This window comes from Typopeltis vanoorti, chromosome 5 (assembly GCF_054136105.1).
Source record: "Typopeltis vanoorti isolate ZY-2024b chromosome 5, IOZ_Tvanoo_1.0, whole genome shotgun sequence".
Classification (NCBI taxonomy): Eukaryota; Metazoa; Arthropoda; class Arachnida; order Uropygi; family Thelyphonidae; genus Typopeltis; species Typopeltis vanoorti.
Window position 1 is genome coordinate 104865243 of NC_143553.1, and position 27578 is coordinate 104892820.

The window sequence follows — 27578 nt, forward strand, 5'->3', positions numbered from 1 at the left end:
CTCCAGCAATGATGACAGGCTCTCCGATGCCCAGTATGGCATCCAAATCCAAAGGCAAGTAAAGATTTTAATGGAGAATTGTATGCTGTGTAGATTTTTATTCTACCAGTTGAGCTTGTGAGAACCTCCACACCTGTAACCTCAAGATTGGTGGTAGTTGGGATGTTTACAATGTGGTGACTAATGTAGTTCTTTATAAAAAAGGCCGTGCCTCCACCTCTGTAGCCTAACCTGTCAGTTCTATATATGTCATATACTCTGATTCTGGGGGCAGTCAGCCAGTCTCAGATGCATCTCACTTATCAAGATGATGTCAGGGTGATGTCTTTTGGTGAATTCCTGGATCTCCAACATTTTGTTTCTCAGGCCATTTGTATTCCATGCGACTATCTTTAGGGAATGTGAGGTGATTTTGTGTCTATTCATTAGAGAGTGCAGATAAGATTATTATGATTATTATTATTATAGGCAACTCCAAGGAGTCCTTAGACTTGAGGGAGACCCTAAACAACTACTCAACATCCACACAGTATCTATCATACTTTCCCTTAAACTCATTCACAATCATGGCACCCACAACAGACTCTGGCAACTTATTCCACTCATTCACCACTCTCCAAGTAAAAAACCTAGTTCTAACATCCTTGCTAACCACACTCTTGCCAAGTTTCCATGGATGGCCCCTAGTCCTCCCAACGCCAGTCCTGTTCTGAAAAATATCCCCTGAATTAATCTTATAGAACCCCTCCAGTAATTCGAATGTCTCAATCATATCACCCCTTTTCTGCCTATCAACCAATTTCTGCAACCCACAAATCATCAACCTATTCTCATAAGCTTCATTCCATAGACCTGCTATCATCTTGGTCACTCGCCTCTGGATCCTCTCCACCTCCTCTCAATCAAGAAGAAACCCTGGTGCCCAGATCTGGGCATAGTAGTCAAGATCGGGTCTTATCAAGGCTCGATAGAGAGGAACAATAACTTGCTTGTCTCTGCTTGTCAAAGTATTCTTCAGTAACCAAGTGATTTGATGAGCTGATTTAGCCACTTTTGCAATGTGCCCCCTAAACTTCAACTCCCTATCCACCAACACTCCAAAATCCCTGGCCTCGTCAATCTCCTGGAGTACAGTTCCACCAATGTGGTATACTACTGCTAATCTTTTTACCCCAAAATGCATAACCTTACACTTTGCCACATTAAATTGACATCCATTTTCCCTAGCCCAGTCCTCCAAACTATCCAAATCATCCTGCAAAGTTTTTACATCATGTGCATTCACTATTGCTTTACCTAACTTTGCATCATCAGCAAACAAATGAACAGTTCCTCTCAGATCCTTTCCTATATCGTTAATGAACAAATTAAATAGTAGTGGTCCAAGAACAGAACCCTATGGCACACTACTAGTCACAGGTCATCTTTTGGACTCTACCTGAATAAACTACTCTCTGATATCTCTCCATCAACCACCCTCCTATCCATCTCACAAACCCTATATCCATCCCCATATGCTACAGTTTACTGATTATAATTCCTTGTGGTATCCTGTCAAAGGCCTTAGCAAGGTCCAGCAGTATCACTGTATACCCATTACCTTTATCCAGTTCAGCCGTCACTGAGTTATAATACGTAAGCAAGTTAGTGACGCATGATCTACCCTTTACAAAACCATGCTGTTCCCCATTTTCATCTATCCATTCCTGTATTTTTCTCTTGACTACTTTCTCCAAAACCTTGACGACGACTCCTGATATGCTGATCGGTCGGTAATTTCCAACAGCAGTCTTGAAACCTCCTTTATGCAGTGGAACTATTTCCCCCTCTCCCCCCCCCTCGGGACTAACCCAGACCCGAGACTCAAATTAAACAAAATGGTCAAGGGCATTGACAATTCTTTAGCCACTTCACGTAAGACCCTAGCTGGTATACCATCCAATCCCACAGATGTATTCACATTAAGGTTTGTAATCTACTATTCATCTCCATTTCATTTACCTCAATTCCCGTATAAGCTATTGGTTCCTTCATTCCTGCAATATCACCACCTGGATGATATATACTTGCAAATTGCTCGCTTAGTAATTCCACTATATCAACTGATTCAGTTACCTCCCTACCATCGGCATTCCTTAAAATCATTCTGCCGTATACATTTTTTCTTTTACTTGCAGCATATCGAAAACACTGTTTGGGATTCTCTTTAGCTTGCATGGCTAATTTCATTTCATAATCTGCTTTTGCTTTTCCTACCACACTCGTTACCTTTCTGGCCTGTGCTTTATACTGTTCATGGGCCTGCAGGCCTCCTTTCTGTTTTTGCAGCTCAAGCTTAATGGTGTTATTCATCCATTTAACCCCTACTTGATTTACTATCCAGACTCTAGGTATGCAGTCAGCCATTACCTCCTTTAGCGCTTCTCATGCACTATCAACATGCAGTTTTACATGCCATGTAAAACTGCAAGGGCTGAACCAAGCAATCTCCTAAGCTTATCATACTTACCAGTCAGGTAATTCCATATGTACCCTTTCTTAATTGAAAATTCCACAATTTGGCCACCTCCCAGGTCAAAACCTTATGGTCACTCTTACCAATTGGTGGTAAAGTGGTCATATTCATTACAGTCAAATTCTCAGATGCAATTACTAGGTCAAGCACTCTCGAACCCCTAGAGCATGTAGGGGTTCGAGAGTGCATGTAGGAGTTCCATTACATGCTGTCTCAGGTAGTTATCCCTTAATAACTGCATAAAACCCAATTCCTTCCTCCCATGTGTCCTCTCCTCCTTCCAATCAATGTGACCATAGTTAAAATCCCCCATAATAATTACCCTCCTTCCACTCATTGCATCTATTTGTCTATGCATACTATCTCCACCATCTATTCCATCACCTGGTCTATAGCAGCACCCAACTGTATATTTTATTCCACTAGCCTCAATCTCACACCAAATAGCCTCAAATGTGCTCTCTTCACTATCCTGCAGTTCAGTGGCGCACTCAGGATTTAATCTTGGAGGGGGCCGAGTACTCATAACTTAATCTTGGGGAGGAGGGGGGGGAGGAGCAGAGATGAGTAAACGATTTGAGAATACACACTACGCATTGCATGCGACCTATGACTAAGCATCTGCAGTAATCGCCAAAACATGACACCGGTGATCTCTGGACCGGCTCGGGCAAACAAAGTATTTCCCGAGCACTACTTTGTTTGTTTTGCGTTCACAACAGCCGTGTTTCCCGAGAGCCAGAGGGTATTCCCACCTTAAGCGACCGCTAATTCATAAATACAGTAGTATAGAAATAGAAGACACGACACAACAGAAATAAAAATAATAATAATAATAAATTTCATTAGGAAAAGATTTTTGGAAAATTTTCTAGTCTTTTTTTTTTCCCCTTTTTCTTTTGGGGGGAGCCAGATCCCCTAACTGGGTGCGGCAATGCTGCAGTTCAATTTCAAATCTCCTTGGCTGTAGTTCATCGACTATCATCAATAACACTCCTCCCCCATTCTTTTCTCTCTGTCCTTCCTAAACACACTATACCCTTCACATTCTATCCCACTAGCTATATCATCCTCTGTCAGCCATGTCTCACTAATGCCAATAACCTGTGGCTAGGAAGAGCCAACCAAAGCCCAAAATTCTTCCTTCTTGTTCCTAATGCTCCTGGTATTAGTATACACGAAGATGGACTGGGATTCATGCAGAAATCTTTTTGTGGAGTCTAATGAAGGTTTTGCCTTTAGAAAATACTGTAACATTATTGTAAGAGAAGCACTGATGATAGCTGCTAGATTTGGGGTTGATCTGGCCTTGCATAGTTTTTGATGATTTGGGGTTGATATCAGCGTAGGATCTTGTCTGTTGTTGATGAAAGGTTGTTTTAAGGGCCTCAGGATGCGATAATGTTGTAATCATTGTTATTATTTATAAACACACACAATTTAAATTTTTCATTTTATCCTTGGGGATACTGCAGTGTCACAGTGCTTATGTACGGACCGCCACTGTCCTACTCGCTATCGCTACTTTAGGCATCGAGAACAGTTTCCTTGTGTGTATCGTCAAAGTCATCTACCCAAATAACTTCATCTTCTTTCTCATTATTTCAAACAAAAATTACTAGTAATTTACAAGACTTGAGATACATAGAGCAGCTATGAAAAGGTGCATATGATTGGTGGGTATTAACAAAAGATCGCACGAACCAAAGACAAATTAGCATTTCAACAGTTGAGTTGAAATGCCAATTCTCTTCAGCCGAATTCCATAATATCTGAAACACATTCACTATATATTTCTTAGTTTTAACAAGTTCACGATGGGGTGGTGTCAAGCAAAACCATATGTTGCACCGGCAACATATGGTTTTGCTAGTCTATACAGCAATTTCTGTTGGAGGGGAGATGTGATTCATTAGTGCCGTTTTTATTCCAGTTGTCTCTAATTGCACTATTTGTTGAGAAATATAATGATTGCATGCGTTAATGATGCATAGCCGAAAATTGCCACATACCCCCCCCGAAGATCTTTCGCATACCCCCCCCCCCCCCCCCCGGGGGGTACACATACCACACTTTGAGAAACACTGCACTAGAGCCATCAAACCTGATGCAGACATTCAGTGGAGAATGTGCCACAATGCCCTTCCCACTCCTGCTATGCATACAACACAAATTTAACCTGGATTTTTTTTTTTAAGATACCCGGGTCTTCTGCAACCAAGCCGAAACAGATCAGCATGTCTACTTTGAACTTCCCATTAATAGTAAATTAATCTGTTCGGTTTAGGAGCTAGGCTTTACCTTTAAGGACAGGTAGGTTCTGGGTGTTTGGTAAGTAGGATTGCTTGTAGTCTGTTGCTTGCTGTATCAGAGGATTGCATGTGGTAGCATCTGTGAAGAATTTGGTTGCTAGGGAGCATAGGTAGTGAGGTGGTGATGTTAAGAATGGTTTCCTGGTGGAGATGCTTGTTCTTTATGTACCATGCCATTGGGAGTCTCATATCATTTAGAGGCATTTATTTTGTATAATCTATAGTCTTTTGCATGTTGCTGCATGCTGTGTGGCTGACTGGTGCTGCATGGGTTGATTGCTCTTTGGTAGAGGAGGAGTTTGGGCTTTGTTTGCTATGCTGTCTGGATCTGGTGCTTTTTGCTGTTGAGATTCTTGATAATGTTAGTGATTTCTGCTGGAGGTTGGGAGCACTCTTCTGTGTGTGCACATGGGGTGCGCACGCACACACACACACACACACACACACACACACACACACACACACACACACACACACACACACACACACACACACACACACACACACAGAAGAGCACTCTGCAAACCTGTCAGTGAATTTTCTGTATGAAGTTTAGATCTGTATGTCATAGTTTGGTTTCCACTGGTTTTTCAGGCTGTCTGTGACTGTTTCTGCTTTGTCTGACTCGGTTTACATGATTTCTTGTAATTCGTGTATGGGAGGAAGCGGTTTTTGTCATTCTGAGGAACCTCCAGAGAGATTGGTCTTTCTGTTTGATGGATATAAGCTTTCTTTCCCATTGGTCGTTTCTATATTGCTTGAATGCATTTCGAACTTTCTTGGTAACTTTGTTCAGGAGTTTGCAGTCTTGCAGTGGGTGGGAGGGGGGGAGACTGTGTTTGGTGGTATCTTTTTTAAGGATTTTATTCTTGTCCTGAATGAGTTGCATAATCTCTTCAGGAAGTTATGTTGGTTTAGTGCTGGAAGTCATCATGGTGGTTTTTGCTATAGTTGCTTTTATTTGCTTATTGAGGCATTTGCTTCATCTATGTCTTTGCTGTGAGTTGTAAATTGATGGGATTTGTCCAACTGCATTGTAGAGGCATCTAGGATTTTTTCCAGTTGATAGCTGAGCTGATCGGAGAGGGGTTCTTGTAGGTTGAGTTGATGTAAGACGAGATTGTGATCTAAACTTAGTTCTGATTGTCTGCATCTGGATGTGTTGTTTGACATTTTGTAGGATGGCTATCCAGAACATCGCATCTCCTGGGCCCATAGTGCTTGGGTTTGACTGTCCTATCATTACTGTGTTGTTAAGCATTGCTTAGCTGTTTAGTGTTCTTCTATTGCCCTGCTATCCCAGCAGGGATATTTTGCACTAAAGTTGCCTGCTATGATGACTGCTCCATTGTTGCTGGGTATTCTCTGCAGATCTGTTTTTTTGGAATCGCATGCTTTGTAAGCTGCACCTGCGTATGCAGTCTGCACTTCCACTGCAGTGATTTCTAGGGTTGTGGTTGATGGGCTACAACATTGTTGTGTTTGAGACATCATTGTTTACAGGTTGGAGGTGAGTTTCCTTTGAGGATTGTCTGGGTAGTGGCAGTTGGAAAAGTTTTGCAATTCCAGGATCTTGTTTGTTTGGTTCAGTGGCGCACTCAGGATGTAATCTTGGAGGGGGCCGAGAGCTCATGATTTAATCTTGGGGGTGGGGGAACGAGCACTATGATGTAATCTTAGGGGGGGGGGGAGTTGAGTAGATGATTTAAGAATACACACTACGTAGTTCATACAACCTATGACTGAGCATCTGCAGTGATCACCAGTACATGATATCTGTGATCTCTGGCGATTCTTTGAACGAAGTATCGCCCAAGCACTACTTCGTTCGCCTTGCGTTCCAAATGGCCGTGATTCCCGAGAGCCAGAGGGTATTCCCACCTCATGTGACTGCTAATTCATAAGTAGTATAGAAATAGAAGACAAGACACAACATAAAAAAAAAAAGAATTTTATTTAGGAAAAGATTTTTGGAAAATTTTCTAGTCTTTTTTTTTTCTTTTTTTTTTTTTTTTTTTTGGGGGGGGGGGGCAGGGCTCCTTGGCCCCCTCCCTGGGTGCGCCAATGGTTTGGTTATTGGCATTCCAGAACTGTAGTGATTTGGGTTTTTATCATTGCTGAGGAACATTAATATAGCTTGTGTGTGCTTTATGAATCTTTTTGTGGTTTTCTTGTTTTGGGTTAGATTTGCTGAAGTCTGTTAACATTTCGGCCAATGATGCTTTGATAATGATGATGACTGAATGTTCTCTTGGGTGTCTACGTTTGAATTCCTTTGTGCTTCCTGGCTTGTAGTGTGCTGTGTATGCTGAGTGGTTTTTGTAGGCTGGGATTTGAGGGCTGCTAGCAGATGGAGAATTTGTTGAGTGGTGTGGCATTTTTCTCAGTTGTTCTGTTTCTGGGTGATGGCTGCATCCTTTGTAGTTTGCAGGGTGCAGTCTGCTGCAATATGCACATTTTGCAGGAATGGTCTGGTTTCTTCATGTACTTATTGAGTAGTTACTGTCACACTTGAGACACCTGAACTCTGTTTTGTAATCGTTGAATATGCCAAAATTTCTGGCATGTGTGACACCACCTGGCATATTCTTTCTTTCTGAGTGGTTTGGGACTGACTAGGAGGCAGCAGACTGCTTTGATGTCATAGATCTCTCTTTGGGTTTGCTTATCTCCACTAGGATTAGTGGCATGTGGCACTTGTCTGATCTGTACATTCTGCTGACTTATCTTAACCAAGTGTTGAGCCCTTGGTTTTTGAGGTCTATAGTCATTTGCTCTGTTGTGATTGATTTGGTGACTCTGCTTAATGCTACCTTAAAGTTTTTCCTCACTGTTGAGTGCAAAATTGTAGTAGGGAATATTTAAGTTGTCGAGAAGTATGGCTAGGTTCATAGTCTGTGTGCGTGCACGTGCATGGGGACGTGCACACACACACAGCTTCAGCACTCTGCAAACCTGTCAGTGAATTTTCTGTATGAAGTTTAGATCTGTGTATTCATAATTTGGTTTGCACTGGTTTTCCAAGCTGCCTGCGAGTGCTTCTGCTTTGTCTGACTCGATATACATGATTTCTTGTAATTTGTATATGGGAGGAAGCAGTTTTTGTCATTCTGGAGCATTTTGAGGAGCCTCCAGAGAGACTGGTCTTTCTGTTTGATGGCTATAAGCTTCCTTTCCTATTAGCTGTTCCTATATTGTCTGAGTGCATTTAGAATTTGCTTGGTAACTTTGTTGAGGAGTTTGCGGTCTTGGGGGAGGGGCCGTGTTTGGTGGCATCTTTCTCACTGTTGAGTGCAAAAATGTGGTAGGGAATATTTAAGTTATCAAGAAGTATGGCTAGGTTCAGTAGTCTGTGTGTGTGCACGTGCATGGGTGATGCCTTTTTTTGGCCATGTGATGTTGATAAAAGATCAACATCACATGGGCCAGAGTTCTTTAACAACTGTTGAGACTATGGACAAGCTGTTTATGTCCTGTAGAATAATTGGTGGAATTCTTTCTTTAGTGGCTGTGTGTTATCTTCCTCCATGGCCTCAGGTTCCATTTTCCTTTCCTTCTTCACACATTCTTCTTGTCGATATTTTCGGAGTATTTATTTTTAAAGTATTATTTGTTGTATGGTAGTCTCCTCATCTGAATTGTTTTCTTATTTGTTTGGGTTTGTTCTTCTGGTGAATAACGAGGTATTTTGTTAAATGATCTTTCATCAAAGTGGATAATTTTTAATGATAAAATGTAATTACATTTTGCTGTCAAATGAATTTAAATGTGAGATTTTTTTTTTTTTTAACTGCAGAAGAATTGCTAATATTGCACTTTAAAAAAGACATGAATTTTATAGACATATGAACCTTTAATTCATAATTCATGTCGAATATATATAATTACATATTTCATCAGAAAAACTAAGAGGAGCATGAGTGTTCAGCAGATACTCCATTTCTCAGAAAAAGTTCATTCAATTTCTTTTCAAGAATATCATTAGTACCAGTTAAACCTTTGACAACTTGTGCTGCCCACACAAAATATTCCTTGACACGGTTCTCAGACCATCCTTTAGGTATCTGTTGTTCTAAATCTCGTAAATTATACAATTTATCAGCTAATTTCACCAACTTAGCTTCATAGCTACATTTTGACGCATTCTCAATCTGAAGTTTTTTCCTCTCTTGATATTGTAAAGATTTATTATCTGTTACTTCAGCAACAATATTCCTGACAGTTGGTCCAAAATGGTCTTCAATTTCATCAAATGTAGCATCAGTATCCTCAACTGTATCATGCAGTAAGGCAACCTATATCAAAAATGAAAAAAACATACAAAAGGAAGATCGAAAGTTAGATAACAGCTAAAAGCATGATAAAAAAAAAACATAAAAAATAGCATACTGAGAAAATTTTAGTCCTGGTAGAGATTACAATAATCAGATACTACATATGTTTTTGTTAGTGTAAGAAGCTGTCTGTTTATGTGTGTTTTATTATTATTATTACATGACATTTCCAAGGAATGCAAGGACTCAATTGCAGGGGAACACCATACTCTACACAACATTGTGTCTATATTAGTTTATCTCCACCTGAACATAAGAAATGTAGCTTATGTATTGAATCTGTCATGAGAACTTCATATAAAATTTATTAAGAGTAGGAGAAGAAATCAGTACTCAAAATCATAAAAAGCAGTTAAAATGCATTATACACTACTAGTACAATGTTTAGGTGCTTGAAGAACATTTAGCCATGCACTAAGGAACTAAGGAAGAAGAGTTAAACATGTAGAAAGGCTTATATGTTTGTCGTACATGTTGTTTAATTTTGATGGTATATATCAAAACAGAGAATTATAAGTAAATAATTATTTATTGACTTATTGCTGATATTTCGCTGGTGTTATAACCAGCATCTTCAGAGCACAAAAACACAGTTTGTCACAGTATGCGAGACTACAACAACATGGTGTAACAAAAGGACTAGTTTAACAAATTGTAGCAATAACACAAAGACTAAAGTCCTAATTAGGCACCTTCTATCTAGGACTCTATTTAGGACTTTAGTTTTTGTGTTGTTGCTTTTTTTTTTTAGATTAAGTTACTACTTTTAAGAAAGATTTTTAAGTTCTTAAGGCTAATTAATATTTATTTCACTTACTGATAATTTTCCATCTTAATTTACCACTTAATATTGCATAATAAATTTAGTTTAATCCTTTATCCAAGTGTGAGCAAACAAAGTTTGCGCCTGATGTTGTACTACCATACCTCAGTCCTGAAGATATTTTCAGGTGCAAACTTTGTTTGCTCACACTTGGATAAAGGATTAAACTAAATTTATTATAGTCTAACCAAGTGAAAAATAAACTTTCAATTTGATATTGCATATTTTTCCTGTACCAGTACAATAGTGCAAATCTTATCACATTCAATCTCATATAAGCTAAAAAGTAAACTATCTGATGTCACACTAGGAAATGTGGAAAATACAAAGTTCATCACTTGGGTATAAGTTTCTCAAATTCAAGACCAGCTTGAAATTTCTAAACAGCAAAATAAGTATAAAATGCTTCATGAAATGCCACATGCTTGATACCAAAGCTATTTTGTGGGACAAGTCATAGGTAATGCTTTAGAACAAGTTGCATTAGACTTATGCTCTCGTATTTTATTGTTATCAAGTATTTTACTCTATAATCTCCAGCAAGCAAAATCACAGCAAGTCCAAAAGGAGTGAATATTCCTATACAGTTTGCAAGTACCTTAAATGTCTCAAATTAAGTTTTTCTCTGTTTAATATTATTATTATCCAAAGACCCCATGGAGTAGACTCATCTAGGAGGTCCTTTATCATACACATCATATCATGCCTTAAACACATTTAAATTCTCTGCAGATATCACATTCTCAGGTAATGCATCCCCATCTTTCACAACTCTCCATGCAAAAAACCTACTTCTCACTCCCTTGTTCACATCTGCCTTATACAGCTGACTGGGATGATCTGTTGTTCTCCCCCAGTCTCCCACCATTTATGAAAAACCTCTTCAAATGTTAATCATATAACATCATCATCATCAAATTCCCACCATTTACCCTCAAGGGGTGTACAGGATATGATAGTACTACATGAAAAATTTACATCATTACTAACTTCCTATCTACAATTTTCATCCAAATCAGTCTATTACTTGTCAAGACTCCAACATTATCAGATCTTACATTTCAATTGTCTAAGGCACTTTTTTACCATATCAATCCACCTATATCTTGGTCTTCCTCTGGGTCGTTTTCCTGCCAACCTGGCAGAGAACACCTGTTTTGCTAATCTTTCCTCGCCCATTCTGTTTAAATGACCATACCACCTGAGATTAGCTCTAACGCATTCCTGGATGCTGACAATGTCAAGTTCTTTCCTAATATCCTCGTTTTTAATATGATATTGCCATTGATGCTATCTGTTCATGCTCCTAATCTTTCTCAGGACTCTCATATCTGCAGTCTCTAGTCAAGTGTTTTACTTCTGACCCAGCAGCTAATTTAGTGTTCCGACTAATTTCCCTCGTATTCCATATGAATTTATTCAATTGACTTCCTACCATACCAGCTATGTCGGTTCTGTTGTCTATTTCCATATTTAATTTACCATCTTCACTAAAAATCGTGCCTAAGTAGCTGAAATGTTTTACTTTTCAGCTACTTAGGTAGTTCTGGAATGAAGAGATAGCAACTGGAAGTAAAGAAAATGAGTTTTTGAGGGATGACTACCTCAGACAGTATGTAACAGAGGGCACAAGAGGATTGAGGGTCTTGGATTTGGTCATCTCATCAGAGGATGTAATTATAAATGAGGTGTCAAATCATCCACCAATTGGTAAGAGTGACCATGAGGTGATTATCTAGGTGGTTGCCCGCATTGCGAGTACCTCTGTAAGAAAAGGGTATATGTGGAACTACAAGGGGAGTGATTATGAAGAGCTCACGAGACAGCTTGCGGGTGTAGCATGGAATGAGGAGTTAGCTGGAAAAGAGATCAATGCAGCTTGGGGGATTTTCAAAAACTGTTTAGTAGATGCAATGTCTAAATGTATTCCAAGGGTGAGAAGGTTAAATAAGGTGGGTGTGAGATGGATGAATAAAGAGATTAAGCATACAATACAGAGAAAAAGGGCATTGTGGAGGCAGCATAAGAGAAGTTGAAATAACCAATTCCATGCAGTCTACAAAGACCAAGCAAGGAGGGTGACTTGGTTAGTGAGGGTAGCTAAAGAGAGGTATGAACAGCAGTTGGCTAATGAAGCCAAAAAGAATCCTAAGTAGTTCCTTCGATATGTAGCCAGCAAAAGAAAGAATAATTATAGAAGGATGACATTGATTGGAGAAATTGGTATAAAGATAGCTGATGCAGAATGTGTGGTGGAGATACTTAATGAGCAGTTCATAAAGATCTTTCAATCTTGTGAATGTGACTTCACGGAGGGATTAAGAGCAGTTGATAATTTTGGGGAGGAGAGACTGACTGTAGGTAAGCAATTGGTGTATGGGGGAGTTGAGTAAACTAGATGTTAATAAGGCTGTGGGACTTGATAATATATCACCACGTATTCTGAAAGAATGTGCCAGGGAGTTGACACCTGCCTTGACATAGTTTTTTAATATGAGTCTTGCACTCGGTCAAGTTCCTAAGGTGTGGAAGGAGGGTAAGACTGTGCCACTTCATAAAGGAGGTGATCAAACTCAAGCATCAAACTATAGGCCTATCTCAGTGTCAGGTATTGTGGTTAAGTTGTTGGAAAAGCTTGTGAGAACTAGGATCCAGAGTTGGGTTGATAATAATGGTATTATCTTTGATAGACAGCATGGATTTGCTAAAGGGAGGTCATATTTTAGTAATCTACTTACTTATTGCAATAAAGTGACTGCACCCTTGGACAGAGGAAAAGGATACACAGTAATATACTTGGATTTCGCAAAGGCTTTTGCTAGAGTACCTCATGATAGGTTAACAGTCAAACTAGAGCAGATGGGGTTGGATATTAGATTGGTGCATTGGATTGGAGACTGGCTATCTGATAGGTATCAAAAAGTTGTGTATGGGGAAGTGATATCCAGAAAAAGGAAAGTCACTAGTGAAGTGCCTCAGGGGTCTGTTTTAGGTCCATCACTGTTTAACTTCTATATTAATGATATAGGTGAAGATTTGGTTGGAGATATTCAGTTGTTTGCAGATGATGCAAAGTTGGGACAAACCATGAAGTGTAGTGAAGATGTTGTGGCATTAGAGGAACACTTGAATAGATTGAGTGATTGGGCACGGAAATGGGGATGTGAGTTCAATGTTGCAAAATGTAAGGTTTTAAAATTTGGAAAACAAAGATGGGATGCAGAATTTATGCTTGGTGAGAATATATTGTTGGAGGTAGAGGAAATAAGAGATCTGGGGGTGATAGTGGATAAGGATCTAAAATTTAGGGGACACATCGCCAAAATTGTGAAGACAACACAAAGGCTTCTGGGAATGATGCGAAGGACACTGACGTGTAGATGTAGGGAGATGTGCGGCCTAATCAAAGCCATGTGTGGCTTTGATTAGGCCACACATGGAATATTGTGCCCAGATTTGGTCAACAGGTTTTCAGAAGGATGAAGAGATATTGGAAAGGGTCCAAAGGAGACTGACTAAGGTAGTTTCTGACCTCTGGAATGTCGAGTATGAGGAAAGATTGAGAAGATGTAATTTGCAGAGTCTGGTGGACAGGAGGAAGAGGGGAGATATGATAGAAACCTACACGTTGGTAAGGGGTTGTTATAGGATCAGTGCTGGAGAAATTTTACAGAGAATAGTGGGAAATCAGGGAAGAACCAGAGGTCATCCCTGGAAACTGTATAAAGAGGGTGTGAGTAGAGGAGTGAGAGGTAGGTTTTTTTCGTGCAGAGTTGTGAATGATTGGAATGCCTTGCCTGAGAATGTGATGTCTGCATAGAGTTTGAATGTGTTTAAAACACAGTATGATGAGCTGTGTTGTGTGTGATAAACGGACCTCCCAGTTGAGTGTTTGATTACATGAAGTCTTGGAGTGGTAGTAATAATAATAATAATAGGTTCTCCATTCACAATGCAGTTGACATTTTTAATGATTCTGCCTATTTTCATTGTCTTTATCTTCTTATTGCTGACCTTCATACCATATCTATTACAACAGTTATTCAATTTAGTCAGGGAATCTTGCAGACTTGTAGCAGATTTATTTAGAAGTATAATATTGTCCGCATAAAGCAAAACGCTAACATTAACATCTCCAATTTTGCTATCAGGTTTAATACCACTTTCCTTCATAATGTGATCCATATAGATAATAAATAATAGTGGGAATCATGAACATCCTTGTCTGACACCAGATTTAACATTAAACCATCTTCCTGTACTTCCTTCAATTCTAACTGCTGACTTACAACTCAAATAAAGACTAAGTATTACTTGATATAATGCCCATTGACACCATATAACTGTAGTGTATTGAATAGCTTCTCTCTTGGCACCTTGTCATATGCCTTTTCCAGATCTACAAAACTTAAATACAGATCTTTGTTATATTCCCATGATTACTCAACTATTTGTCGTAAAGTGAAGATCTGATTCTAACAGCCTCTATTTGGCTTGAATCCAGCTTGTTCTTCACCAAGCTTTTCTTCCACAATTCTTCTCAACCTTTTCTCAAGTATACTTGCATATATCTTAACAGGAACACTCAGTAGAGAAATACCTCTGTAATTCTCACATTCAGTTTTATTTCCCTTTTTGTATATGGGTACTATGAGAGCTCTAATCCAATCATCGGGAATTTGTCCCTCTGTCCAGGCATTCAGAACTATGCATTGCAGCCACTGTAAGACTTTTATACCTCCATACATGAGCATTTCTGGTCTAATATCATCTATTCCTGCTGCATTTCCACATTCCAAGTGATCACTTGGAATTTTTTCTACTTCAACTATGGATATATATTCCTGACTGTATGCCTGTTGAGTGTTTTTTACCACTTTGCTATCACTGCTTGTTTCATTTAGCAATTTTTCAAAGTAATTACTCCATACTTCAAGGATATCTTTTTCTCCAGTTTTCATATCACCATTATCATCTCTAATTCCTTTTACAGCACCCTTTCCTCTATTTCTGAGCTTCTTCAACAACCTCCAGAATATTTTGCCACCCCTCTTGATATTTATTTTCTGTGTTCTTACCAAAGTCTTCCCTTGATTTTTGTTTAGCTAGTTTTACACAGGGTTTAGTTTTCTTACATTTGTCTCCGTATTCTCTAACAGCACAAGCTGACTTATTTCCCAGGAACTTCTGATATGCTTACTTCTTTTCCTTCACTGCCTCTTTAATTTCCTGTGTCCACCATGGAGTTCTGATTTTTCTATCCTTGCAGACAACCTCACCATATGCCTCTCTGGCTGAATCAATCAATGTTTTCTTCAAGGCTTGCCACTGAATCTCCAAGGTTTGGTTCCTGTTCTCAAACTCTTTCATTTTTTCTTCAATAATCTTTGTGTATTCTAGTCTACAGCTCACATCTCAGAGCTGCTCAACTTTTATTCACTTTAAAACTTTCTTACATGTTCTTCTTTTCAATATGGAATTCAATTTTATCCTGCTCAAGAGTAAATAGTGATCACTTCCAATTTCAAATCCTCTACACACTCTGGTGTCCTGCAATAGGGAGAAAACATTACTATCGGCAATAACATAGTCAATAAGACTTCTCTTATTCCTTGCCTCTTCTCTACGTGTGAATTTGTGCACATTTTTATGTTGGAACACGGTGTTAGAAATAACCAGTCCATGTCCTGAGCAGAAATTCACCAGGTATTTGCCATTATTATTAGCTTCTCTTTTACCCAAATTTTCCCAAAATATTTTTCTATGTGTGACAATCATTTCCTACTCTGCTATTTAGATCCCCAACAAGGACCAACTTTTCCTTTTTCATTGTGTCAGTTGCTTTCTCCAAAGCCTCAAAAAATTCCTCCACTTCTACCTTAGTAGAACCTTCTGTGGGACCATAAGCACAAATAAATCACAAATTGTCCAGTTCCCCATTCTCATATTTGCCCACATCACTCTACTTGAGACTGCCTGCCATGCAAGAAGATTAGAATCATATTTTGTGTTGAATACTATGGCTACTCCTTCTTTTCCTTGATTGTCATTGCCTGAATATAACATTTTGTATTTATTGCTAAGAAAGATTTCACCAGTTTTTGTCTTTTTTGTTTCAGTCACCCCTATTATGTCGATCTGGTACTTTTCTAATTCCTCAGCTAGCTCCATCTCTTTGCCATTCAGGCTTCTTATGTTGATAGTACCGATCTTTAACTCTGGTGATATTGAGTTGGGGTGTGTTTTCAGATTTGTTCCAGTAACTGACTTTTCGCTGTTCGCCTTGGTTCCCTGGAGAAAACAACGGGGGCCTTGTTTAACTGGGCGACGCCCCAGCCGGCATGAAATTCTGTCATGTTGTACCATCATTTTGTATTTTGATTTTGTAATCCTATATCAACTTCTTACCAACTTGTATGTCTCTCTATGATATCACCCATCTTCTTCTTATCCACAAGACCATGTAAATTGTATCTTCTCAACCTTTCTTCATATTCAACATTCCAGAGATCAGAAATGTTAGTCAATTCGAAAGAGTCCCTTGGACCCTTTCATCTGCAACAACTATAATCAACTGAGTATTTTCCCATTCAAATCTTCTCCAATATCATTAACATAGGTTAAACAACAATGGCCCTAAAACAGACCCTAGAGGCACACCACTAGTGACTTTCCTCTTCCAGGATATTGCTCTCCCCCCCCACCCCCATACACAACTTGCTGACATCTATCATACAGCTAATCTCAAATCCCCCCCCCATGATTTCAAGCCACGGTGGCTCGTGGCTTGAAATCATGGGGGGGGGGGGGGGTGATGCAACTTTCGATACACACACACTCTAAGTACAGTGCATATGTGTTTGGATAAAATATCAAAATTATGGTAAAAATTAAAAAAAAATTAAACATGAAAAAATATTGTTTATTATCGATAAAATTATACAGTTTGGTATAATTCAAAATTACTTAAAAATAAAATCCATTCCTTAAAATGGATTTACAATTTTTGGACATTACAATTAAATCCTTTAATTGTAATGTCCAATTATTTAAAGAGATGGAGTAAACACGATAAGCACTACGAACACTCTACTACTGGCGCATATAAACAACAGTGGACCTGCGTGACAGACAGTGGCGCATTATGCTAATAGCTTGCATCTCACTATAACGTGGAAATGCTTGCACGCGTAGCAATATAACACTGTGGTAAAGACTCTCCTAAGTGCTACAAGATGGATTTTTATTATTTTTTTATACAAAATAAGAGAATTGTACAGGATTGTTGATGATACAATTAAATATTATGTTATATGAGTATCTCCATGGAGTCATATTACAAGCAAATATAAATAAATTAATTAATATATTTATATATCGAGAAAAATTGGGGGTGCTGCAGTTCCGCAGTGCCTATGCTTGAGCAGCCCCTGCTAATATCCAACCTAATCTATTCTAGTTTGACTATCAACTTATCATGTGGTAATCTATCAAAAGCCTTTGAAAAATCTAAGTATACTACTTTGTATCTATCTTCTGCATTTACTGCAGATGTTACCTTATTGTAATAAGTAAGGTAAATAACTAACCATGGCCTCTTTTTAGCAAATCTGTGCTGTCCATAAAAGATAATACCACTGTTGTCAACCCAATTCTGGATCCTAGTTCTTATCAGTGTCTCCAACACTTTAACCACTACACCTGACAGATTGGCTTATAATTTTATGCTTGAGTTCTGTCACCTCCCTTATGAAGAGATACAATATTGCTTCCTTCCACTCATTTGGAATTTAACCCAATGTAAGACTCATGTTAAACAAATATGTGAAAAAATATGCCAACTCCCTCACACATTCCTTCAAAATAGGTGGTAACGTACCATTAAGTTTCACAACCTTATTAAAATCAGGTTTACTTATTTCCCAATATACCTCTTGTTCACTCACAGTTAATCTCTCCTCCTCATCATCCACTATTCTCAAACTCTCCATGATTTCATATTCATAAAGATGAAAAACCTTTACGAATTGCTCATTGCAGCAGTTGTCCTTATACCATTTTCTCCAATCAATGTAATCCTACCATACTCTTTTTTTTTTTTTTTTTTTTTTTTGCTGGTTACATATCGAAAGAACTCCCTAGGATTTTTTTTTTTTTTTTGGCTTCATTAACTAACTGCTGCTCATACTGCATTTTTGCTACCCTTACCAACCAAGTCATCCTCCTTGCCTGTTTTTTGTACTCTTCATGGAATTGCTTATTATCACCACTCATCTTATGTTGCTTCCATAATGACTTCATTCTCTGTATTGTTTGCTTAATCTCTTCATCCATCCATTTCACACCTACCTTCTGACTCTTGGAATACATTTAGATATTGCTTCTAGCAGATAGTTATTGAATATCACATAAGCAGCAATGATCTCCATTCCACCTGTCTCCTCATTCTATGTTACAGCTTCAAGCTGTCTCCTGAGCTTCTCATAATGACCAGCCTTGTAGTTTCACAATATACCCTTTCCTCACAGAAGTCACCACATGGCTGACAACCACCCAGGTAATCACTTCATGATCACTCTCACCAACTCAAGGAAGATTTGACACCTCATTTATAATAACATCCTTTGATGACATGATCAAATCCAAGACCTTCTATCCTTGTGTGCCCTCTGTTACATACTGTCTGAGGTAGTTGTCCCTCAAAAATTCGAGAAACTTATTTTCTTTACTTCTGATTGTTATCTCGTCATCCCAATCTATATTGCCATAATTAAAATTGTCCATAACGATCACCCTTTTCCTATTTGTCTTGCTAACTTGCTTATACATTTCATAGTCACAAACATCCACATTACTGGGTCTATAGCAACATTCAACCAAGTATTTCATTCTATTCACCTCTATTCCAAACACACTACCACTATTTCCCTCTTCTTCCACCACCTTATATGGACATAACTCTTTTTCTATCATCAATAGCACTCCACCTCCCTTTTTTTTCCCTTTCTATTTTTATGAAATACATCATACCATTCCCTCTTTATTCCTGTCAGGATGTCATCCTCATTCAACCATGTCTCACTTATTCCAACAATTTTTGGGTGAATGAACTCAAGGGTTTCACTGATATTACTTATTAGATGTGACTTCTGCATACCCTCCTCAAGCCATTTCTTTTTCTACTTACTCATCCCAGAACCTTCTTCAAATCCAACTGTTTTTCCTACATTCCAGGCCATCCCATACCCTTCTTGTCTACATATGAATTCACATCCTCTTTGAGAATCAACCTTTCTCACACTATGTTCCCCTGTCCAGCTTGAGTCTTTATTTGTCTTGCACATTGGTTCTCTCATTTTCTATACTCATGCTACCCAGTTCATTTAATTTCATTTCATTTACATAATAAAAAATGTTATTTACTGTGGAATATGTGTTATTCTATAGTTATGGATACCCCACAGGTTTCCCTATATAAGAAATGATTAAAGCTGCTAAACAATATTACTGAGACATTTAAGTTGTTGAAAGGTTATGATCATATTAACACTGAGGAGATTTTTCATATGGTAGAACAAGGACAAGGGGCCATCCCTGGAAGTTACAAAAGGAAGTAGTGAATAAAAGGGTAAGAAGTAAATTTTTTGCATCAAGAGTGGTAGGAGCATGGAATGCATTGCCTGAGAGGGTGACAAAAATGCAAATAGTAGTGGAGTTTAAGAAGTGGTATGATAGATTTTGCACTGACTACTGTTGACCTCCCTTGATGAGTCCTGTGATTCCACAGATGTTAAGAAAATAATAATAATGATGATAACAATAACAAAAAAACAGTGAGATTTCATTTCCATGCACCAATCTAAGGAGATAGATATAGGAAGGTAGAATTCAAATCAGTCACAGAGGCCATTGGAAGAAAACTGGAAAACCTATAAAGGCAAATTCCACTTTGAAAATTTTTCAGGGGAAAACTGTGAAGCTTTTGGCAATAAACTGAATTGAAATAGAAATGATTTTTATATTTTTACAATATTTCATATGTTTATTTTTCTTTTATTCCTTTCCTCTCAGTTACTAAGGGTTTCTGATTATTTATGTATGACTATGTAGCAATGGCAGTGTATGAAATATGAGCCTGCATAATTATTTAAAAGCATTTATTCTTTTCTTCATACATTTTGATGATAGTACAGGACTGAAATATTGTTTATAATGAAATTATTATAAATCATTTAACTAAAAATTGTAATCTATAATCTATCAAAGGGACTAAAATTATACTTACCTGAATTATTGTAACATCTGTTATACTTGCTTCTGTTGTTAAGATATTTGCTACACCTAAAACAAATACCCATTAAACAAACATTAGCAAGGTTGTTTTTTTTTTATGTTAAAAATTTGCTGCATATTATTATTATTATTATTTGACACCTCCAGGGAGTCTAAAGACTCACCTAGGGAGGGCACTTGCTCTACAACTCTGTCTTCACCACTCAATCCACCAACAGACCTCAACTCCATGAACACCATCTATCGTCGACCACCACCACTAGTTTTTTCACAGACAATCAAAAACATCCATGCCCACTGTTGTGACCTATTCTTCTTATTCTGTTCTATTAACTTTCTCATACTTTATATCCTACCGGCTGCGCCATTTATGTTGTGTCCCAATTTACGATTTTTATTTTATCTAACAATTGCTTCTTATCTATGTTCTTCTTTTATCTACGCTCGAGATATCACCAAAACTTATACTAATATCTAAGTTATTTCTCCCCTTAGTACCCCTAATATTTGTATTTATACTGTGCCTTTTGGGATATTTAGTTTAAGATGTTATATACAAAAACAAGGAGAAAGAACTCAAATATGTCTAAAAGTGTAACTATGTTGCAGTCGTAACACTTTATCTCGTTTCTTAACATTAATTTCCCACGTGATTAGGTTCGTAATTTTTCAAGTGGTGCATTGGACAGCAATTTCAGACAACTCTTTTATCATTGAACAAAGGTTTATTAAATTCCCTAACATGGTACAATTCAATTTTTTTGATTACTCAATTTAATGCTAAACAAAATACTTACAAACTAACATTAGCTCATTTCAAGTAATTAGGCTATGATCCTTCAATGGGTAATACGATCATGCCGCCATAACAATTCAACACATAAATTCACTTGACATGGACAAATAAGATTAATTCACACTATTTAACTATTCAAACTTAAGTAGACTAACTAAACCATTTTCTGCACTAACACAAAACTATGACATTTTAACTTTCTTATACATTAACAATAGACATGCAAAATTCTCAGGACACTTAATTATTCACATAACATTAACACTAGCCAGCTTACTTTTAATATATAATCTGTCAGATACTAAAGTCCTAGTATAAATTTTCCTTGGTCACTTGAACAGTTCCGTATTAGAATAATGATACTTATTACAGACACATTTTTAGTTAACATTAGAGATATTTCACAGTACCTTTCTTTCTTGGGATCTTCATATGGATCTTTACCTTCTTCTGATTGAATTATCTTGATATAACCTCACCGATAATCTGCTTCTCCTACGTTCCTTTTGGAATTAAACTAGACTTATGCTGGTTTAACTTTTCGTAACTCCGAACACTTTGAATCATCTATATATCGGCTGTGCAGCTCGCCACGTGGACATCGATTTCTTTATAGCTCTCTGTTTTTCGTAGTTGTCACTGAAGATGGAACACAAAGAATATGCCTTCTTTTCCTCGATTATATAGCATTCTTTGCTTCTCACACAGGAAATACGGAATCGAAATCCCGCTCACTTTCATTTCCGTGTTGTGGCGTGAAGATATAACTCCTACTTCGCCACTCAGGAAAACATCGTGAAATTCCTAAGAAAGAGCTCGCATAGGGCTCTCCTGGAACAGAATCCAAACCAAAACCAAAAAAAGCCTCGTGGGGGGGGGGTTTCCAACCCTTTTATACCTGTTCTCCTAACGGCACTTTTTCTAACTTCTTTTCTCCGCCCCTACTTGTTTTTACTTCACCGACCAATTAGGGTGGCGTTTTTCTGACAAACGTCATTTAATCGGCGAGCCCGTAACGATGTCTCAATCCGGGAATCGGCCCTGAGCGATAGTCTGTTGTTTTCTTTTGCTAGCCTCTAATTTAATCCCCTTTCCAAAATTTTTCTACGAATTTACTTAATAACTTAATCTCTAGCTTCTCACATACCATCTTTTATGACTAATCCTTTTCTGTCTTATTTATTTAACTTTTCTCATTTAAATCATTTCACAATATTAATATATTCTTTCTTTTGTTAGTTAGTTTAACAAAACTTTTATTCCTTTTATATATTTTATTGGATACAAGAATCTTTCTTTTTCTTTTAATTAATTCAATTTAAATTATTTTTTATGCAGGGTTTTTAATTTATTTTATTTATTCTTCATGTTACACCATGATAGCTGAGAATTCTATATTCTTAAGATATCAGGGTGTAACACCACGATGGGATTCAAACCCGCAGCCTTTTGGCTGGAGAGCGGATACGCTAACCACTTGGCCAACCAGGCTAAGTCTGTGTTTTAACAAAAATGGCAATTCGTTTGGTTTCATGACAAATTACAAGAAATAATAATTAACAAACTGAACAAACAGTTCTGCCAAAATTAATTTGAACTACTAGCAATTAGAAATATATACACGTTAGCACAAGTATAATGTTTAATTTGCCAAATATTTCGGTCTGAATATTACAGACCATCTTCAGTGAAATATTTGGCAAATTAAACATTATTCTTGTGCTAATGTGTATATATTTCTAATCATTATGTCACAAGTATCATTAAAAAATCAAATTTTATTCTACTAGCAATTATCTTTTATGTTGCCTGGAGGGGCTGTATCTGATCATTGATTAACAAATGGACTCTTCATACACAGTAGGAGTGGGTTGGGAATTCTTGCATATTATTATTATTGCCACCCCAAGACCTCATGGAGTAAAAGATTCATCTGGGAGGTCCTTTTATCACACACACACACACACACAGCTCATCATACTGTGTTTTAAACACATTCAAACTCTTTGCAGACACCGCATTCTCAGGCAAAGCATTCAAATCATTCACAACTCTGCACGAAAAAACCTGCCTCACACTCATCTACTCACACCCTCTTTACACAGTTTCCAGAGATGACCTCTGGTTCTCCTCTGATCTCCCACTATTCTCTGCAAAACTTCTCCAACATTGATCCTTCACCAACTTGTAGGTCTCTATCATATCTCCGCTCTTCCTCCTGTCCACCAGATTCTGCAAATTACATCTTCTCGATCTTTCCTCATACTCGACATTCCAGAGGTCAGAAACTACCTTAGTCAGTCTCCTTTGGCCCCTTTCCAACAACTCTTCATCCTTCTGAAAACCAGGTGACCAAATCTGGGCACAATAGTCCATGTGTGGTCTAATCAAAGCCTTATACAACGGAACAAGAATCTCCCTACTTCTACACGTCAGTGTCCTCTAAATTTTAGATCCTTATCCACTATCACCCCCAGATCTCTTATTTCCTCTACCTCCAACAATATATTCTCACCAAGCATAAATTCTGCATCCTATCTTTGTTTTTCCAAATTTTAAAACCTTACATTTTGCAACATTGAACTCACATCCCCATTCCATGCTCAATCCCTCAATCTATTCAAGTCTTTCTGTAAGGCCACAACATCTTCACTGCCCTTCATAGTTTGTCCCAACCTTGCATCATCTGCAAACAACTGAATATCTCCATCCAAATCTTCACCTATATCATTAATATAGAAGTTAAACAGTAATGGACCTAAAACAGACCCCTGAGGCACTCCACTAGTGACTTTCCTTTTTCTGGATATCGCTTCCCCATACACAACTTTTTGATACCTATCAGATAGCCAGTCTCCAACCCAATGCACCAATCTAATATCCAACCCCATCTGCTCTAGTTTGACTGTTAACCTATCATGAGGTACTCTAGCAAAAGCCTTTGCGAAATCCAAGTATATTACTGTGTATCCTTTTCCTCTGTCCAAGGGTACAGTCACTTTATTGTAATAAGTAAGTAGATTACTAAAACATGACCTCCCTTTAGCAAATCCATGCCATCAAAGATAATACCATTATTATCAACCCAACTCTGGATCCTAGTTCTCACAAGCTTTTCCAACAACTTAACCACAATACCTGACACTGAGATAGGCCTATAGTTTGATGCTTGAGTTCGATCACCTCCTTTATGAAGTGGCACAGTCTTACCCTCCTTCCACACCTTAGGAACTTGACCGAGTGCAAGACTCATATTAAAAAATTATGTCAAGGCAGGTATTAACTCTCTGGCACATTCTTTCAGAATACGTGGTGATATATTATCATGTCCTACAGCCTTATTAACATCTAGTTTACTCAACTCCCTCATACACCTCTTGCTCACCTACAGTCAGTCTCTCTTCCTCATCATGAACTGCTCTCAATCCCTCCGTGAAGTCACATTCACAAGATTGAAAGATCTTTATGAACTGCTCATTAAGTATCTCCACCACACATTCTGCATCAGCTGTCTTTATACCATTTTCTCCAATCAATGTCATCTTTCCATAATTATTCTTTCTTTTGCTGGCTACATATCGAAAGAACTCCTTAGGATTCTTTTTGGCTTCATTAGCCAACTGCTGTTCATACCTCTCTTTAGCTACCGTCACCAACCAAGTCACCCTCCTTGTTTGGTCTTTGTAGACCTCATGGAATTGGTTATTTCCACTTCTCTTATGCTGCCTCCACAATGCCCTTCTTCTCTGTATCGCATGCTTAATCTCTATATGTCACCCAACTGGGCACAAACCTTTAAAAAAAATCCTGAGAAACTTTAGTTGTGAGACTAGATTAGGTTTGGTATCAAGACACTGCTAGCAAGCACCAGTTCTATGTGACTAAACATATGCCTTTTGCAGTTGAGTGGTCACCTTCCCAGTCCTTTATTCATGTCATGCTGAATGGCATCAAATTTATATTCTAATGCAGGAATGCTACACGGCTAATCCTTTAAAGTCGTCCTCTTTTTTTCCTATACATCAATGAATTTCTCTTACTGGCTGCAAACTATCTATATTTTCATTAATAAGAGTAGAACCTAATTCCTCTTTCTTATTTGTCAAACCCTGAAGTGCTCAAAGATTCAAATCTTCAAGAACATCTAAAATTCCCAGCCTGGATAGTTGTTAATACTTGGGACAGTTCTGTATTTGGTCTCTACAGCATGGTTTCTGGATTTAAAAAAAAAAAAAATGAAAAGGGAAAAAAGAAATAAAAATAAATTCTTAGCCCACCCAAGGTACTAATGTGTAGGCATACAACCTTTCATGGGTGGGAGCCCCATAAAAAAAAAAGATCTTCTTCCCTCTCTTATTTCTCTAAGGATCTGATTATTTTCATAAAATATGATGCCCAAAAATAGAAATGACCAGCATTTCTATTGTTAACTGAGACTTTTCACAATAACATTTATCTCCAAGTATTTCCTAGCACAAATACATCACATCCAGATGCTTTTGGTCCCAAAGGAAGCTTGGTTTTTTTTTCTTTCTCTAGACATCGCTCATCCCTAACAAACGATGTTCACTCTCTGTACATTTCACTCTACCTTAAAATACTACTCCCACATTTGATACAACATACACTAACATTTTCATTTAAATATTCTCGATTCTATATATAAGGCATCAGTTATTCAATACTTTTTTTTTTTACTGACTCGCTCAAGTGAAATAAGCCAGTAACAAAAATCTGTTTCTACTTATACTTTTACTGAAGAAAAAATATTTAAGAGAGCAAAAATTACACAGTTGTCTCTCACAATAGCAAACTTAAAACTACAGTGTTACGTCTTGACTTCGTCCCTTTTAATTTATTTATTTTCTGCAGTTTCTATTATCTAGCACTTTAGGACATCAGCTATTCCGTTGCCGACAAATTTATAATTGTTTAAAACGACTGCGCCAGCCGACAACTGAATTCTGATACACAATTAAACAACTCAAAATATTAAAGGGATCACGTGATTTGCAGTCGTGGTCTCCCCCTTTTCTTATGGCAATGGGTTCCCCCTTTACTTATGCAGGTCCAAAGGTTTAATAAGTGGCAATTCAAATCTCAGAAAACGACAGACTCATGAACTTTGGGTTAAAGAAATACATTTATTTTAAACACTTGCATATATACATTTTATGTAGTAATTTCAATACTAAAGAGTCTGAACTCCCCCCCCCCCTCTCCTTTAAGTTAAGATATCCAAAATTTCTACTCCTAAATTTAATCTAACAGTGCCACACTCTCTTTTGTGTTACTATGTTCAGACTCGGTTAATTCACACAGAGTTACTCAGTTCTCACATATAAAAACAACACATGCACATAGTTATATACAATCCTTATGTAGAGCATATCAGACGTATTAACATGGGATAATATTCTTATTTATGCTCAGGCTTTTATCCTCCCCCAACTTAGTTAATATTCAAGCTAATTTCTAACATAATATCATAAGTGTTTCTTCCAAATAAACAGTTCGAAGGTTTGGTTCCTTTCTCAGCATACGCTTAGAGTGGCACTAGCTTATTAGACATAGACAGATTAGTCCAAAAACAGTCCTTTAGGCATTATATGAAAGTTAAATGTGTGGAGCTCCCTAATTCCTTGGTTCCTATTCCTTCTTTGGTTATTATTCAAAATGAGTATGAAAACTTGTACATTACCATTCTTGTCTTTTCACGGAGTTGCCGAGGTTTCCTTGATTATACTTCCGTGTTTTCTCACCACGTATTCTCATGGCATCAGCGACTTACTTCTATCGTTTTCGAAAGGTTCCCCTTTCGCTGACTACACGTTGGCATAACTAACCAATGGCTCTTTACTGGAATTCCGACCTCATTCCTTCGGTGACTATACTTGGCACGGCACGTACAGCAACCGGGAGATTGTTGCTGGGTACTGGCAGTAAGCTTCCACAGCTATCCAGGACTTTGATCAGGAACGCAGGAACAGAAAACAAGAGAGCGCTTGAATCTCGTGCAGGACCTTATATTGTAAATGCAAGCGCCCCCTCTCAATGGCTACGTCATGCTCATAACAGCGGCCGATTGGTTACCGCAACTCCGAACTGTTTTGACATGGCTCTAATACATATATCATCTTATATACATCTAATAATAACATTTCAGTACTGATACATAATTTTCCCTTGTTAATTTTTACACAGACATTATCGACTTTAATTATAGACTTCTCAAAATCACTTAATATCTACAGATGGTTAGACATACTTCTGAGTGAGCATATGTACACTATCTTTTTAGCTCTTCTTCTGGAGGCATAAGTATGTCCTTATCCTTAGATCTAATCGTTACCGTATGTTGGATCTAAGGATAAGGAGAGAGAGAGCAGTGGTACATGTAAGCATTCTAGTGGGGGGGGGGGAAGAAGGTCAAGTGCAACTTTTATTATAATTATTATCATCTTGACCTCCATGGAATCATAAGCCTCATCGTGGAAGGTCTGCA

General features: G+C 37.8%; 1 protein-coding gene across 2 annotated transcripts in view; it reads right to left on the reverse strand.

Annotated features, from left to right (window-relative positions):
- Positions 1-8660: 8660 nt before the first annotated feature.
- The window catches only part of Mesh1 (Metazoan SpoT homolog-1), a 55244-nt gene continuing 36326 nt past the window's right edge, over positions 8661-27578 (reverse strand). For both annotated transcript variants that reach the window (XM_090392653.1, XM_090392652.1), the window contains exons 2-3: positions 20270-20325; positions 8661-9122 (exon numbers count right to left, since the gene is read on the reverse strand). In XM_090392653.1, coding sequence (XP_090248779.1) covers positions 8733-9122; positions 20270-20325 — 446 coding nt within the window. In that variant the 3' untranslated portion in view covers positions 8661-8732. The remainder of the gene's footprint in view (positions 9123-20269; positions 20326-27578) is intronic.